Source organism: Diplotaxodon limnothrissa, linkage group LG13 (genome assembly GCF_057381915.1).
Source record: "Diplotaxodon limnothrissa isolate DT_005_m linkage group LG13, D_limnothrissa_male_GT1.1, whole genome shotgun sequence".
Taxonomy (NCBI): Eukaryota; Metazoa; Chordata; class Actinopteri; order Cichliformes; family Cichlidae; genus Diplotaxodon; species Diplotaxodon limnothrissa.
The window spans coordinates 21,831,977-21,848,464 of NC_140608.1; the positions used below are offsets into that span (position 1 = coordinate 21,831,977).

The 16,488-nt window shown below is 38.0% G+C and overlaps 2 protein-coding genes across 2 annotated transcripts; one reads left to right on the forward strand and one right to left on the reverse strand.

Annotated features, from left to right (window-relative positions):
- Positions 1–642: 642 nt before the first annotated feature.
- pkd2l1 (polycystic kidney disease 2-like 1) lies at positions 643–5,623 on the forward strand. Its single transcript, XM_085369871.1, has 14 exons — positions 643–916; positions 1,107–1,220; positions 2,001–2,128; positions 2,946–3,199; positions 3,288–3,512; positions 3,598–3,826; positions 3,903–4,073; positions 4,169–4,350; positions 4,447–4,567; positions 4,646–4,741; positions 4,823–4,944; positions 5,025–5,142; positions 5,265–5,398; positions 5,497–5,623. Exons 1-14 carry the CDS (start codon positions 643–645, stop codon positions 5,621–5,623), a joined length of 2,295 nt encoding a protein of 764 aa, XP_085225997.1.
- Positions 5,624–7,241: 1,618 nt separating this feature from the next.
- Positions 7,242–16,348, reverse strand: tial1 (TIA1 cytotoxic granule-associated RNA binding protein-like 1). The gene is made up of 12 exons (XM_085368881.1): positions 16,121–16,348; positions 15,631–15,727; positions 15,342–15,440; positions 15,140–15,194; positions 14,923–15,010; positions 13,369–13,444; positions 13,008–13,116; positions 11,698–11,793; positions 11,486–11,570; positions 10,903–11,026; positions 10,401–10,561; positions 7,242–10,240 (listed from the first exon to the last, which is right to left on the reverse strand). The coding sequence occupies exons 1-12, from the start codon at positions 16,147–16,149 to the stop codon at positions 10,117–10,119; spliced, it is 1,143 nt and encodes a 380-aa protein (XP_085225007.1). The 5' UTR covers positions 16,150–16,348; the 3' UTR covers positions 7,242–10,116.
- Between the last annotated feature and the right edge of the window lie 140 nt (positions 16,349–16,488).

Here is a 16,488-nt window from a genome sequence, read left to right on the forward strand (position 1 = left end):
ATGATACCAGTATATATGTATTCTAAATATCACATTATAGTTTGCATTGAACTATCATCTCACATTTGACCTCTGACCTCACTTTTCCATTTCATATCTGCCTTTAGAGAGAGAATGAGCTGCCTAGTTAATCTGAAATATACTGTGGTATAATATTATATAATGATCTTGACTTATTCACAAATCAATACCTGTTGTCCATTAACTACTCCTACATAATGTTTACATAGTCAAACTAAACATCCGTCCACCACCCCAAAGTAAGGAGTGCCCAGAGAGTGAGCTAACTTGGTGGAGGTTTGCGCTCTCTGAGTGCTTCTTGTTTTCTAATTGAATCAAATGGAAAACCAAACAATGTTAGTTATTGTTCTGCATTATATATATATATATCCAAACACTATAGAAACCAGTATGTCAATGCTGTGTGTTAGCAGAACACCTACTGTGCTGTTACGTCAATGTGTTTCAAAGGGTCTCAATCTCAAGACTACAACAGTAGACCAGCAGCTCCTCCCTCAACACAGCTGATGTCATCCACCTCTCCAGCAGGTGTTCAAAAGCTGCCGACACTGCTCAGCTTCACTTTCCTCTTTAATCGAAACACCAGAAGTTCCACACAGAGAAACACACGCGTCTTGCACCATGAAGACCCTGAACAATCGGGCTGAGAGCCACCTGACTGGGCAAGTGGACTTTGAGTTGGACAAAGTAGGTAATGGGGGCTGGGTGAACCAGGGCTACTGTAGCTCCCCTCCACCCTTCCCCCGGGTCACCACTGTCTTCAACCCCAAACCCCACTTCGAGGGGAACATGAATAGCCTGTACAACCTGGATACCCCGATAGCGCTCCCAGAGGACCCACCAACCAAAGACCAAAGTCTGAAGAAACGAAGAGGCTGCTGCTGTTTTATCAAAGGCAAGAACACATTTGAATCTACCTCATGTTGACATTTCTTCTTCGAATCTCAGCTGTATGAGCAGTGTAACAAGTACGAGTAAAACCAGTCGAAGCCTGGTACACTTCTGCTTGACAGACCAGCAAAAAAACAAAAAAAGCTTGTGTCATGTAATTACATATTGATGATTTAAACTTCTATTTTCCGTAGCACTGTGGGGGACAACGCTGACCGAAAACACCTCTGACAACAGAGAGCAGTTCATCCGAACCACGCTGCGGGAGCTGTTGGTCTATGTCTTTTTCCTGGTGGACATATGCCTCCGTGAGTACTCCACATCAACATTTCTGCTCGTCACTGATCTCAAAAGTTTTGACTGAATGTTCAATATGCTTAATGAATGCTTAATGTTCAACACTCTGGTCAATAACTTCCTGTCCACGCTTAATCTTATGATATGAAAAATGTTTTCCTACATTTACAAAAAGAAGTTATTCAGACACATTTTTACTTACCAAAAAATATCCTGTATTTAATTTGCATAATGTTGTCATTGAAATATGGGATACACATCCAAACACATCTAAGTCTACTTTCAAACACTGTATTTGCATTACTGATCACTTTAAAGTGCTCACTGTTTGACAGGCTGTTAGGGCACTCTGGACTGTTGATTTAACATTAAAAGTATCCCCGTTGCTTTAATGGCTTCTACAAAATAGCCTTCCCATTTTTCTTTCCCAAAAGCCATTGTCCAGCTAGGATTGAAAGGGATGTGCCTTTTAGCGATAAGAGCTTTTAGCGTCATCCTTTGTCTGGGTTAGATTTACACTGTTTGATGAGGCCATTTGCGTCAGGACAGCGTGCTCCCTCTTCAAACAAATTACGGCCTCTCATCTGGATCTGTTTGATAGCTAAAGCGATGTAAAAACAAAGCAAAAAAAAAAAAGAAGCCAAACAACAAGTCTTCAATGCAGGTTTGCGTGTCAGCATTCGAGTCTTATCTCAGAAAACTGAATGGAGCAACGTTCAGAGCTGAGCCTGACCAAAGCCAGATAGGAACCAATGACCGGGCATTAACGATGTGATTACGTTGTCTTTCAGTGACATATGGGATGACCAGCTCAAGCGCCTACTATTACACTAACGCCATGACGAACCTGTTTGTGAATACACCCAGTAGCAGTGGGGTTACGTTTCAGTCTATTGGCTCCATGGCTGACTTCTGGACCGTAAGTTTTCCTCATTTTTCCCATGGCAGTGATTTTTCTGCTACTAAATGTTTCTTTCTTTTCATCAACATTTTTTTTTTTCATTTCCTTCAAAGCTGAGATGTTCTCAAAATTTTAAGGAACTATATGATTCATTTAACCGAACATGTATATTAGTGCCTGAACTCAAATGGAAACATCTTAAAAACAATTATAAAAACTGATTATTCCTTAAGTACAATATGTTCTTCCCTGCATTACCACATCACTTAAAATGACCAAACAGTGATGTTTGTGTTACTGCTTCTTTCATATCTTTTTCCACATGCTTAAGATTTTACCAATACTGTTAATTGTTACTGATATGTTTATTAGTACATGCAGGAATATAAAAATATGTCCTTCCAACCCCATAAAGAAATGAGTAGTTGTTTTACTAGGCCTAAAAATAAGAAGCTTGGTTTCCAGTGATCCTGCCTGGTAAGTTTCAAACTTAAACACATCTGCTCTCCTTACTTGTAAATGGTAACAAATAATAAAACTCAAAAATGTAAATCTACGCAACATCTATCACATCATATCCAAACTCTTGTCTTGATTTTTTGTAGATGTGTTTTTTTTAGTCGATGGTATCAATTTGAAAATCCTACGTCGGCTCATTTTTGAGTTATTGGGTTTACAAAGTTGGGTGTCCACACCACCTGACGCTTGCCTACCGGTCTATTTCCCCCGTTGCCTGCAGGGTGACAGCAATACCCCAAACCTTTCAGGCTGAGGGGTAAAATTCACTAAGAACACAAAGAAAGGTACAAATCAAACTCTTTCTTTTTATGAAAAGTTCGCCCAGGGCCCACTGTTGAACGGACTCTACTGGACAACGTGGTACAATAACCAGCCCTTGGAAAGCGGAAACACGTCTTTCATCTACTACGAGAACATGCTGCTGGGTGTCCCCAGGATGAGGCAGATCAAGATCAAGAACAACTCCTGCACTGTCTACAGTGACTTCGAAAATGGGATCAAAGGCTGTTTCGCTGTTTACACTAACCAGAAGGAAGACGAGCAGAGCTTCGGCCTCATCAACGGCTCTGCGTAATTCACTCACTGTTTTCTTACTGACATACAAAGAAGTGCAGAAGCACAATTTAGTGTTCTAAGTATTTGTGTTTTTCCACTGCAGCTGGACCTACCACACAGAGAAAGAGATAAAGGGTTCCTCTTACTGGGGCTTGGTGGCCACCTACAGTGGAGCAGGATACTATCAAGACCTGAGTCGCACACAAGAGGAGAGCACCAACATACTGACAGAGCTACAGAACAACCTTTGGCTGGACAGAGGAACCAGAGCAGTCTTCATCGACTTCTCCACTTACAACGCGAACATCAACTTGTTCTGCGTCATCACGTAAGGAGCATTACTGCCCATTGCACCTTTACCCACCTGCTGATACCCATCCATTGGTTGACCAAAGTGTCATCTGCTTCTTCAGGTTGGTGGTTGAATTCCCAGCGACCGGTGGAGCAATCCCTTCCTACCAGATCCGAACAGTCAAACTGATTCGCTACATAACGACCTGGGACTACTTCATCCTAGGCTGCGAGTTGCTCTTCTGTGTATTCATCCTCTACTACATTGTGGAGGAGATTCTTGAGCTGAAAATACACAAGTTCTCCTATTTCAATAGCATCTGGAACATACTAGACATTGTTGTCATATTGGTAAGAAAAGATGGTTCAAACATGTCATTTTATCAGATTTTTCAGGGCCTTCTAAAGACTAACAACCTTCTTACAGCTTGCCATTGTTGCCATCATATTCAATGTATTTCGGACCATCAAAGTGGACAGCTTGCTTGGGAATCTGCTGAAAAATCCTAACATCTATTCAGATTTTGAATTTCTGGCATTCTGGCAAACCCAGTATAACAACATGAATGCGGTTAACCTGTTTTTCGCATGGATCAAGGTAAAGAACTGACACCTTTCAGTCCAACATATTGCTTGTGCGATTTTGCTTTGTTGTCTCTCCAGAGAATGTGTGCTTTCTTCTCGTCCTTGTAGATTTTTAAGTACATCAGTTTCAGTAAGACCATGAATCAGCTGTCCTCCACGCTGGGCCGATGTGCCAAAGACATCTTCGGATTCGCCATCATGTTCTTCATCGTGTTCTTTGCTTATGCTCAACTCGGATATTTGCTCTTTGGAATGCAGGTTCAAACATTCAGCACCTTTGTAAAGTGCATGTAAGTCGTGTTGAAAACAATGGCAGGATGAAGGGTTTTAATTGTAACGAGCATCAGTTAATTAGTAGTTCTTTACAATTTTTGTCCACCCCACAGCTTCACACAGTTCCGAATTATTCTTGGAGACTTTGATTTTGATGCCATCGACAGCGCTAACAGAGTCCTTGGGCCGATCTACTTTGTCACTTATGTGTTTTTTGTTTTCTTTGTTCTGCTGGTAAGTCATGCACGAGATAACTGATAATAAAAGCATCTGATCCGAGAAGTCACATTATCTTGTGTATTTTTCCCTCAGAACATGTTCCTGGCCATCATAAATGATACATATGCAGAGGTGAAGCAGGAGCTCTCTGAAAAAGATGAACTACAAATTACTGACATTTTTAAACAGGTAAAAGCTAATTCAAGGAAATTGGCATAAAACTAGCCATATTTATGGATGATGTTTTACCAGACTTTTCTTGTAAATCAGAGCTACATGAAGACATTTATGAAGCTGAAGCTTAAAAAAGAGAAAATATCAGATGTTCAGAAGGTTCTACACTCTGGATCTGGAGATCTTGAATTTCAGGACTTCAGAGAAACTCTTAAAGAGTAAGTGACAAAATATCAAAAAGGAACACTTGATTATTTTACTGTTAAACCTGAGCCTCACTTCTGTGATGATTTTGAAGGATGGGACATGGCGATCAAGAAATAAACGCAGCCTTCTCCAAGTTTGACCGTGACGGGAACAAAATTCTAGATAAAGACGAACAGAGGTGGATGAAAGCTGAGCTGGAGCAAAAGAGGGTTTGTGCACATTAAAAAATAAATATGACTATGTTCATATTTATAAAAATTTTCTGATCATTTCTTATTTTGATTGCCAATTAACAAAATAAATGTTTCTTGTGCTTGTGCGTTTTTGTCAGGAGGCTCTCAGTGCCGAAATCAACAATCTCGGAATGAACTATCAGATGGAATTACACGAGAAGCCGCCTGTCAAATCCAACGAGCACAAGAGCAATTCCAGTCAAACCTTTGTGGAGCGGGAACATTTCTTGAGGTGGGACAAATTTTAAACTTAACCTGCGAATGCACTTATCTCATTCTCCTAACCAGAGTAATACATTTAACTCAATTACCTTTCTATTGCCACAAAAGTCTGGCCAAACAGGTTCTTCACCTTGAAAGCTCCGTGGCAGGCATTGCGTCCCAGACTGAGCTGATTATGGAGAAACTGGGATTACAAGGGAAAGCTAAAGACGCTGCAACAGCAAAGAAACCGTGACCAGTAACGATGTGAGCAAACATCACTTGTAAACAGCAAGATTACATGTTAGAAATCTTAAACAGCTCCAGAAGAGTACATTCAAGCTACCAAGTGTGTTGTAGTATCTAGAAAATGAGAGTAGACTTTCTTGGTTGCAGTCTTACAAACACACAACAATTAATTTTAAATTGCCCTTATCCAGAAAGATGAAACTGTCTCAGATAGTCATGACTTTGGTCAGTGAGGACAGCACAACAGACGCCAGAGATGTCATCCCGAAGGCAAGCAGTACACAGCTCCACCAGCAAGTGATGTATGTAATTAACCTCTGAGGAAAACAACTGGATAAAAACTTCCTAATATACATGTTAAATAAAGTACTGACAATACGACATTTCAATATTGAAAGAACAGAAATCATGCAGATATGTAAATTGTATAAATAATATTTTGTCTACTAGCTGACTGCACAGTTTAAGTATATATATATATAAAATGTTATGTTATGTTATGTTATGTTATGCATTAGTGCTGTGTAATATAATATACGGTACTTAAATAGAGAAGTTGTGTAATATAATCCAATTCTGGGCAATACATATATCAACTAAATTCCAAGTGAATACTTTGCTTTAATCTATTGATGAATGTTCACATTCGCTTACATTTGCTCAATATCTATTGGCCAATTTGATAGTTTATATGGTTTAGCGAAATGGCTCAATTTTTCAACACCATTCCAAGGTGTAATAATCATACTCATCACATTGGGATGCACTCACTATGAAATGATACCAGTGTTTGAAATCTTGCAACAATTCTTTTCTCAAGTTTTGTTTCAGTAAATCTTTCAGCTCTCACACCATCTTTAAAGGAAGATCAATTTAAACATACAAAATGAATAAAACTTAATACACAGTGTTTAACAAATTTATTAGACCACCACTAAATGTAAGCTTTATACCACAGCTGTCTTAAAATACCAGGGCAGGTAATAACAAAACGATGTTTACGTTTTTGTGATGGTTAACTCACCAAAATAATATTAAAATATAATTATTATTGTCCGTGAATTTTCCATGAATGTACCATTTTACAAGAAAAGTAGTAAAACACATTGTTTTTGATTAAGTTGCAAAATTAGTTAATTTAGTGGTTCAATGTTATGTTTGATTTTTTCTGATTAGTCCAGCGTGTTGGTTCAAATTTGGGTATAAAAATGTGAATTCAATGATTTTTGGTTCTAAACAAGTTTTGATAGGTTTGTATTTTCTTGTTTTACGAGAGGTTTAACACATGTGTTAAGTATTATAAAAACCATAACACATAACTGAGACATCAAACAATAGCTAATGTCATCATTATCTGCTGATAGGACACTAGCAGTCAAAAGTGAATGCTGGCAGATACCAAACCTATTCCTGTTAAAAATGGAAAAATATGTCTATTATCCAAGTACAGTAAACACTAAAAAGGGCAGAAAGATTTTGAGCAAATGTGTGAAACGTGTTGTCTTCTATATTAATCTAAAGTTTAATAATTGTCATTTATTGTGTCTGGTAGGCAGTGAATATATGGTTTCCTGCAGCAGCATTTATTAGTCCTCAATAAATGTACCGAACACTCAAAGGTTCAAAGGTTTCTTTATTTGACGTGACTTTGTTGAGTTTTTCCATTAAATGTGAAATCGATTCAATCCTTTATTATTATATAAACATCACTTCTGTTGTTCAATTTATGTGTATAATGGTCAAAAAAAAGCAAATCGTCATTACATTCAATAGTTTAAGCAACAAATATATTACATGTCATTAGCGTGCAGTTCAAGTTGATACATCACCTGCTTCCTGCTACATCCTGAAAATGGCACAAAACTTAAAATGAGGAAAAATTAAAAGGAAGATAATTTAGATTTAAAATGGAGCATCTTTAAATAACAAATTCAGAATTTACCAACAAATCAATTAAGGCTCATTCACAAACTATATTGCTTAAATTTAATGATGGAGATTAACTTTGTAACATTCTACCTACAGTATCTACATCAGTTTAAGTTTTGAGGATTTGTGATCAAGGTTTGTATTTACACTCTAGACAAACAAGACCCTGTTTAATTCAATGAAAACCCCAGCGCAAATGAAAACAAACAAAATCTGTATCAGGTTTGTTGGCTAGCACTACAGAACGAGCAGGTAGCAAACAGGGAGTATGATATTCTATACAAATGGCACAAACACAAATAAAATCCAAAATTGCAGGATGTTTGAGAAAAATCCTTCTGTCGTAATTTTTCAGCGGGTTTTATGATTTACCCGAGACGTGTCAATATTCTTTAAACCGAAAACTCAGAATGCGTAAGGGGAAGTTTCTGCCACATTAACAAAACAGTAATACGTGCACTTAGGAGACCCTCCGCTTTCAGAATAAAAGTAAAATAATTCTTTGTGACCCTAAAACATTTGAGCTTTTCTTTATGCTAGTGGGTAATTAAACCATAATATTTGAATTATGCAATAAAACTAGGGCTGGTTATAGTACAAAATTCACTCTACAACTCTATGCAGAAAATTCAAAGCCACTGGAAAGAAGTGGTTTTAAATGATGGCATTAACACAGAGGAAGAATCGGACAAAAACGTTTAAGAGTCAGCATTCCTCTAGGAAACCAGCCCCAGAATCAGCACAGCAGGGTTTGTTACCTTTACAAAGTTTGGGGGGGTTAAGCAGTTTTTACAATACTTTCTATATACAGAGACTGGGTGCTGCAGCCGTTCCTTTGAGACATTATGAATTAGTCCATCTTGGCTGCAGTACGGAGTAAACTAAAATTCACTGAAGTCTGGGAATCGGATTTAAAAAACAAAAACGACAACAACAAAAAACATGAAAATTCTAATAATTTTTTGCTTTTAGACCTGTGTAGGTGAAATCTTCTTGGTACACAATCCCATTTCCCACCCGAATCTCCTTTAAAGCCACAGTTGTTGTACAGAGAGTTTCTTCACATATAATGGAAAGGTAAACTACCATTCCAGGGCCTCTATTCACAAAGCATTTTTGACTTAAAATATTAAAACAGGACTAAAAGTCTGGATATTTTATTCCCTGAAGATCCAGACCAATGTTGAGTGGGTCATTCTTGCGGCTCAGTGGAGTGTAGCACAAATCCATGGAGGATTTACCTGCTCAATCTATCATGAACTCGCATGAAGGCTTGTTTTACGCCCTAAAATGACAAGCATGACCAGAAAATAAACTTTCAACTTAAAAAAAAAATATTGCCATAGTTTGGTTTTTAAATATTAATGTTGGTATGTTTGAGGTTTTCACGGTTTTTAATCCTCATGAGCTGATGGATTAAAAAAAAAATTATAATAGTGGCATTTAAAAAGTGTGCGCTATGTTACACGTACATTTTCTCTAAGGCCCTTTTGTTTTGTAAAATATGAAAGAATTTGTACTAAATTGATGTTTTAACCTCCTAAGACCCGAACTCTTCCACGGCATGCATTTTGATTTCTCTTTGATATTTGGACATATTGGGGCCCGATGAATGTAAAAACAAAGAATTACCAGATTTTTTTTAACCTTATTTTTGTTTTTAAGAAAAATAAGAGCCAAATATGAGGATATTCGTTTAAAATTTTGATAGAACAGTAGCAGTATAATGTCCTTGTAAGTGGATATCAGGCCCTTGTAGAGCAAAATTCAGTATTTTGGTCTAAATAACCCAAAATGTGATGTCCACATATGTGGACGCCAGGTCCTAGGAGGTTAATGGGTTGGCCCACTGGTCAACCTGTTAAATGTGTGATGAAAGGAAAGGCATTGTAAGTTCTGTCTCTGTGCCAAGATCTCTACCCTGTAGGCATGAATCCTCGATGTTTCACATGGTCTAGCACTCATAAGGACGGTGTGTCCTTAAACACGTACTCAGACAAAAACAGTTGGTTTGGCTTTACTTGAGAAGCCCAAGAGCACTTTTCCCCCCTCTTTTAAAACAGAATTAGGAATAATAATGGAACAAACTTTTTTTTTTTTTTTAAGTGTTTTGAGTTTAATTGACTGTGATTAAAATCATACACTCTACACCAAAAGCGAATACACACCTGTACAATATTACCTAGATTTCAAAAGATTCAAAACTGTATCACTAACAGCATTATTGCGTATAGGGTATTTCCTCTGATGAAGAAAAGCAAATATTATATAAACACATTTATTATAAAGGAAATATCTACCATTCATTTTTAACTTTGCATGAGAGCAAATACCATACTGCTGTACTCAGAAGTAACACAATTACTGTTGGACAGTACAGCTCTGATCACCTGACCTTTATGTAATATTGCACAGGGGTGTGCTCCCTTCTGTTGTATACTGTAATTGTGTAGGAGCAACTATTAGCTAGAAAGGCTTTGTGAATATGGCCCCGCCCTTCTTTTACCACAGCAGCTGTCCAAATGTAAGAATGCTGTGTCGCCTTGGTATTACATTGAGGTTAGGGCCTTCTTACTGCGTTTGGTAGCCAGCCATGCCGAAGTTGGCCAGGCTGGACATGACTGTACCAGGCGGGGCTGCGGCCTGGGCTGATGGAGATCCAAAGCCTCCCATCCAGGCTGTTGACTGGGACTGCCTGAAATGATATCAGTTACCGAGTTAGTGCAAATATGGACAAAAATATCAAGTGTGCTGTAAAACAAATCAAAGAGACAGTTCTTCTCTTTATTAAAATATAATAAGTGGTGTTTAAGTGAAACAGTGTAGTTATACAAAATATCAAAAGTCAAACTCACTCTACTCCAAAACTTTGCTGGTTCCATGTCTGGCCATACATGTTGTAAGAGGGCATTTGCCACCCATTGGTCACATACTGCCCATACTGCTGCTGCTGCTGCTGCTGCTGCTGCGGATTCCCGTAGACCTGGTTCCACTGTCCCCACTGACTGTAATCAACCTGAAGGACATCAGATGACAGAAATGTGAGTAAATATACAATCTCTTACCCGTTTATTCAACAGCAAAAATAACACAACAAAAATACGACACTAGAAACCTTTTTGATGAGTAAATTTCCTCTTCCTTTTTTTGTGTCATTTTTTCTATATTCTGGCTTAAAAGCAAGATTATTTTAAGAGTGGACAAAGTCACGAGTTTCAGGGTGTTTTTGTGGTTTGGAAGTTAAGACATCAATAAACTACATTCTGATTCTAGTGTGACTAGTGTGTAGTCATTCCTACCAATTGTGACATATAAAACGCACATTTTAACACCACTTATGTCACACGTTCTCTCTACCTGCTGTGGACTTTTTGCCATGTCGGGTGATTCTTTGCCCCAGAAGCACTTCACTACGTGTCCTTCAATGACTGTGCCATTTACTGAAACAATGGCATGGGCAGCACTGTCATGGGAGGAAAACCTTCAAAGCAAAAGAGTAGATTGAAAGTCAGATTTTCTACCAGACAAATCACAGGGGGAGTTCACTTTCATACTGCTGAGACCATATTTGATATCATATTACAAAAAGAACCAAGTTTCCTGCTAAGCTTGGATGGAGTTTAAAATGAAAATAAATAATTTAAGCCCTATACTTAACATTAAGACAGGGACATGTTTACCAGCATGTTAAATAACTTCCTTTAATAACATCACATGCACATCGAAACTAAAAAACTTTAGAAATGCTTTGGAAAACTGCATAGGGACAACAACGTGGAGATATTTTTCTCTCTTATCCAGAGTTCTACAAGCAGGAACGCTGAATAAACATAACAGCAACTATCGCTGACATTGAATAAGGTATAAATGGTCTCTGACTCATGCAGTGTGCTTGTATTGACACCTAGAGGCCAAATGCTGCAACAGAATCAAGTATTACCTGATGAAAGAATATCCTTTCTCTGGGAAAACCCGGACTTCCATTATCTGACCGAATGGTGAGAAGGTCTGTCGCATTAGATGTTCTGGATAAGATAAACAAGAGTTCAAAAAAGGGTTTACAAGGTTAGTTCATTGGAGGCAACTTAAAAAGTTATTATTACAAAGTGACTAGAGGGTGCAACAATGGCATCTATAGAATGTGACACTTGCCTGATAGCCCTGATTGGATCCCTCCACAGTACACAGTGCAGTTCTGTGGACTGGATTGATTCACTACGTCATCAAACCTCAGCTGCTTTGAACCATCTGAAATAAAAACAGATTATTTTTAAATAGATGATTATAATTTACACATTTAGTTCATGCTGATAATAAAATCCAAATCAAATCTGCAATTTATGCCCATAAAAGCGCTGCTATTTTTAAAAAAAATCAAACTACACCCAAATGTGACTCATGAAAAGGTGAAAGTGAAGATAAAAGTGAAGGAAATTAAGAGAATTTATTCTTAAGAGAGTTTCTTCTATATTTAAATACAATATCAAAATGCGTTGATAACAGACTCTTTGGCTGCTTTATTAGGTACACCTGTTCAACTGCTTGATAATGCAAATATCTAATCAGTCAATCACATGGTAGCTACTCAATGCATTTGAGTAAACCAAGCATCAGAATGGGGAATAAAATATATTTATGTGACTTTGAACATGGCATGTTTGTTTGTCCCAGACAAGCTGGTCTGAGTTTCCATCTACTGGAATTTTCCCAAAGCCATCTCGAGTGTTTACAGAGATAAGTCTAAAAAAACCCTAAAATATCCAATGAGTGTCATTTGTCTGAGCAAAAGTGCAACAGTAACTCATTTAACTACTCATTGTAATAAAGGTTGGCAGAAGAGCGTCTGTGAACGCACCACCTTCAACTAGATGGGCTACATCAGCATCGGATGACATTCCTGTCAGCTACAATTCACACAGCTACAATACACCAAAAACCAGAAAACAGAAGATTGGACCGTTTCCCGATCTGATTAATCTCAATATCTGCAGCAGCATTCAGACGGTACGGTCAGAATTTGGTGTGAAAAACATGAATGCATGAATCTACGGAAGAGGATTGGGGCCAAAAAGAAGTGGGCACGTCTTCTTTTTTTTTCCGAATTCTGACTTTTTTCTCAGAATTCTGGAAAAGAAGGCAGAAAAAAGACGTGCTCACTTCTTTTTTTTTTTCCCCAGTGGCCATAATCCTCTTCTGTATGGAACCCTCCTGCATTAGAACAACAAAGCTTATCATATCTTATGTGGTAGAACGGGAGATTCACATCATGGATTCAAGCTAACAAATCTGCAGCAAACATGTGATGCTATCACATCAGTATGGACTAAAATCCTTCAGGCACTTAGTTGATGCTCGGGCAGAGGGGAAAAGGGGGTCCAATACTAGCAAGGTATACCTATTGAAGTGGCCAGTTAGTTTGTAATCATAGCACCTGCTGAAACTGGATGTGTGACAATACTCACTGTCCTGAGTGCTCTTAGGAGCTGGAGGTTTACGCGTAGCCCAGTTAGTCCTGATTTGGCGCCCTCCGAGCCACTGTCCCGACATGTTAATAATGGCATTCTCTGCATCCTGCAAACCCAAGCCAAACGATTACTCATGGATTTGATAGATTTATAAAACTCATTTGTGGCCATGCATGACTCTTTTTAATTTTAAAATAGTAACTGAAACTGGTGATTAAAATAGGAAACTAGTAATGCTAGATGCTTGTAGTTGTGATAAGACTAACTATTAATAATTGAGTTTTGAATGTATTCAAGTAGGATAAGAAACAGAAAATAGAAATAACCTTCAGTCTGTGTTCTCGCACTGGAGCCTTACCAGTTTGTTGTAGAAGGACACAAATCCATACCCCTTTGATTTGCCTGTCGTCATGTCCTTCACAACTCGGGCATCCCTGGAAGGAGAAATGAGAACAACTTCAGCGCACTTTGAAGTTTAAATCTTCTACACTAAAACAAAAAAAGGAACCACGCAAAACACAATGAACTGTGAATCCTCTACTCTGCCCTACATTAAGCTAAATTAGCTATCATGACCTTGTACTGACTCGTAATATAACTTCAAAGCAACACTTGCAAAACAAGTACAAATACATGCAGCCTACAGTACTGTCATTAAATCATTTCTGATGTATTAATGGATCTTTACCACTAGAGCACCACTGTTTGCTCAGTCCTCACAACAGTAGGCTACAGATTTAAAAAAATCACAAAGCAAATGGCTATGGATTACCATGCATTCTCATAAGCTGCTGTTTGTACTCTTACTACAGACAGAGATAAATAGAAAATATCAAAAAGAGAAAAAAGGAATTAAACGGCATACATGGCCTGTTAACAGATTTCTTTATTTTTCCTGGTCAATTCTTTACCACCAATATGGAGTATGGAGTTTGGGGAGCTGCAAATTTTGAGAAATTGACATTTTCAGAATTTTTGGAAGAGGATCATGGCACTACAAACAACACTATGCAAATCAAAAATAAGACAAAACACAGATTTAGAGGAAGACATTTTGTACTGGAATTTGTTAATCTAAGCTAGGTCATGTTAATACATGGCATCTACAAATAAAGACATATGGAAAGAATGGAATAAATAGAGAAAAAAACTACATCTGAGTCTCCAGAGTGAACAGTTCCTTGCTGTTAGCCTTCAAGCTCCTGTCCAATCCTATGAGCATTTCTGTAAAATAACCAAAGTGCTATTACTTCACTGAGACTCAAAACTAAAAGCTGTTCAGGTACATATACACAGCTTACATTTTGCTAACATACTGTACAGTTTACTTACCACACCCTACATATGCATATAAAACTGACAGTTCAGTCATAAAAATAAAGACATAATAGACCGACCACACTGTCAATGCAAATGTGTCGCCACTCTATATCTAAAAACAACAACGACATGATTTTAAAGGTATAAGTTACTCCATGTTTAAGTATGTTTACATGCATCGATGTGGGGCCTTTTCTACTCAATGTAAGCAATACTCTTTGTGACAATAAAGGGCTATTCTATGCTATTCTATTCTATTCTAGTGTTAATCCTTTCCTGTTACACATTCATTATGTTGTCTGGTTCGTTTTTCTCTCCAAAAGGTGTGCACAAAGCGCCAATTTGCAGTCCTTGACAAAAAAACATAATTGTCTTTCATCCAAAAAGATTGTGTCAGAAATGCAGGCCTCAATGTGTAATGCAACTTTCTGTTTCACCTTTACAACCTATAAAACCTGTTTCTCAACCGACTGGGAGGAAGAAAAAAAAATATCAGTGGTTGCACTGAAACATATTCTATTACACATAAGACAAGTAGAAAAAAATACACACACAAACACTCTCCCACTCACACACACACGTAAAAACTTACGATATTTTCCCAAATGGTGCAAACGCAATCCTGACATCCTCAGTAGTAATCTCTGGATTCAAATCACCCACAAAAACATGGAAGTGATCTAGTACAAAAGAAAACACGGACATAGTAAACAAACTATTTGCCAATCCCCAGTAGACTCTGATTCTAGCAGAGTGTACGTGCGTTTGTGTGCGTGGTGGTGTAGGGGAATCAATAGGTGATCACTCACTGGATGTGTCTTTCTTCTGGCTACTTGGAGTAGTGGCCCAGTTTACTTTAACCTCCTGAAAACAGAATTCACAGAGAGCACTTAAAACTGTGAAGAAGAATCAGGAAAACAATGTTGTATGATATTCAAGGATGAGAAGCATTAACACAACAAATAAACTTAATAACTTTGCATATAATCTTTTAGAGCAGCTATGTCCCACCTTTCCTAATATCTTCCTCCCATTCATGGCTGCAAGGGCTGCAGCAGCATCTCTGTGTTCAAAGAACTCCACAAAGCAATAGGGATCATTGCTCGTGTGCTGTAAGGATAAGATCAGACACAACAGATTAACAGTGTGGCTCAACTAAAACTACAACTCAGTGAAAATGTTTTTATTGTCTTCAGGTTTCTCAACAGTGAAGGCTATCTTTGCCGTTAACTTTTGAGTTAACATTAGGACACGACAACAACGTAGAAAACAAGATAACCCAGCAACCTTCGCTGCTTACCTCTGTGATCATTTTACAGCTTTTGCATGGTCCTATCTGGGTGAAGAGTTGCAGGATCAGAATTTCTGTTACATCCCTGGAGAGGTTTCCCACATACCTAGAGGAGGAAAAATAAAAAGAAGTCCACTTACTCCTGGAAACAAGCTACAGCTATATTTACTTCGAAAAAGTGAACTACGGGTACTTCGTTTCTGGTATTACAGTATCATTGGGGATTATGAGTTTTTGAAGTGAAGTTCCTTACAGTAGTCTGTTTTTAACGATGTTAGTAACATCTAACAGACAGTTGTTAACACGTATATATAACTCACATATACTTATTAATTAACTCTTATGTCAATTAACCTGACAGTAGTGGATCATAAACGCTAAATGTTTATGTCGTCCAGTTGTTTGTGAAAACAACGGGTAGCTAATTTAGCCACCGAATACCGACGATAGCGAAACTAATGACACGCAACGTTACTGCTGGACACGAAAAACTACTTACAGGGTTCTGGGGTGGGTTTCGTCGTCCATAGTCGATGCTGAGAGTAACCAGGGAAGAAAACGCCACTTACTAGCTAGTTCTAGCTGGTATTAACTGGCAATTAGAAACCGCAACTAGCTAACTAGCTTAGAAGCTAGCTAACCGGGCGCCAGGGCATACGTCACACTGTGAGAGTCCAGAGTACGTACGTGCGTGTGCAGGAAGAGACCCGTCACATAAGGTTGAAGTAATAAAAGGGTTTTTTATGTTCTTAATTGTAAAAAAATGAAAATTTCTTAAAGACCGTTACTTCTGAATGATACAGTTTTTTTAATTAACTGTAAAAAGCCAAAAGAGCAAACCTAATGTGTACTTATTTTATTCATTTT

Bases quoted from the DNA above. Each gene is read 5' to 3' on its own strand.
- pkd2l1 (XM_085369871.1), top strand. From the start codon at position 643: ATGAAGACCCTGAACAATCGGGCTGAGAGCCACCTGACTGGGCAAGTG. The intron at 4,074-4,168 runs GTAAAGAACTGA...TCGTCCTTGTAG, and splicing joins TGTTTTTCGCATGGATCAAG to ATTTTTAAGTACATCAGTTT. The intron at 4,945-5,024 runs GTAAGTGACAAA...ATGATTTTGAAG, and splicing joins TTCAGAGAAACTCTTAAAGA to GATGGGACATGGCGATCAAG.
- tial1 (XM_085368881.1), bottom strand. From the start codon at position 16,149: ATGGACGACGAAACCCACCCCAGAACCCT. The intron at 15,195-15,341 runs GTGGGACATAGC...TTCTGTTTTCAG, and splicing joins GGAGGAAGATATTAGGAAAG to GAGGTTAAAGTAAACTGGGC. The intron at 13,117-13,368 runs GTAAGGCTCCAG...TTGGGTTTGCAG, and splicing joins TGTCCTTCTACAACAAACTG to GATGCAGAGAATGCCATTAT.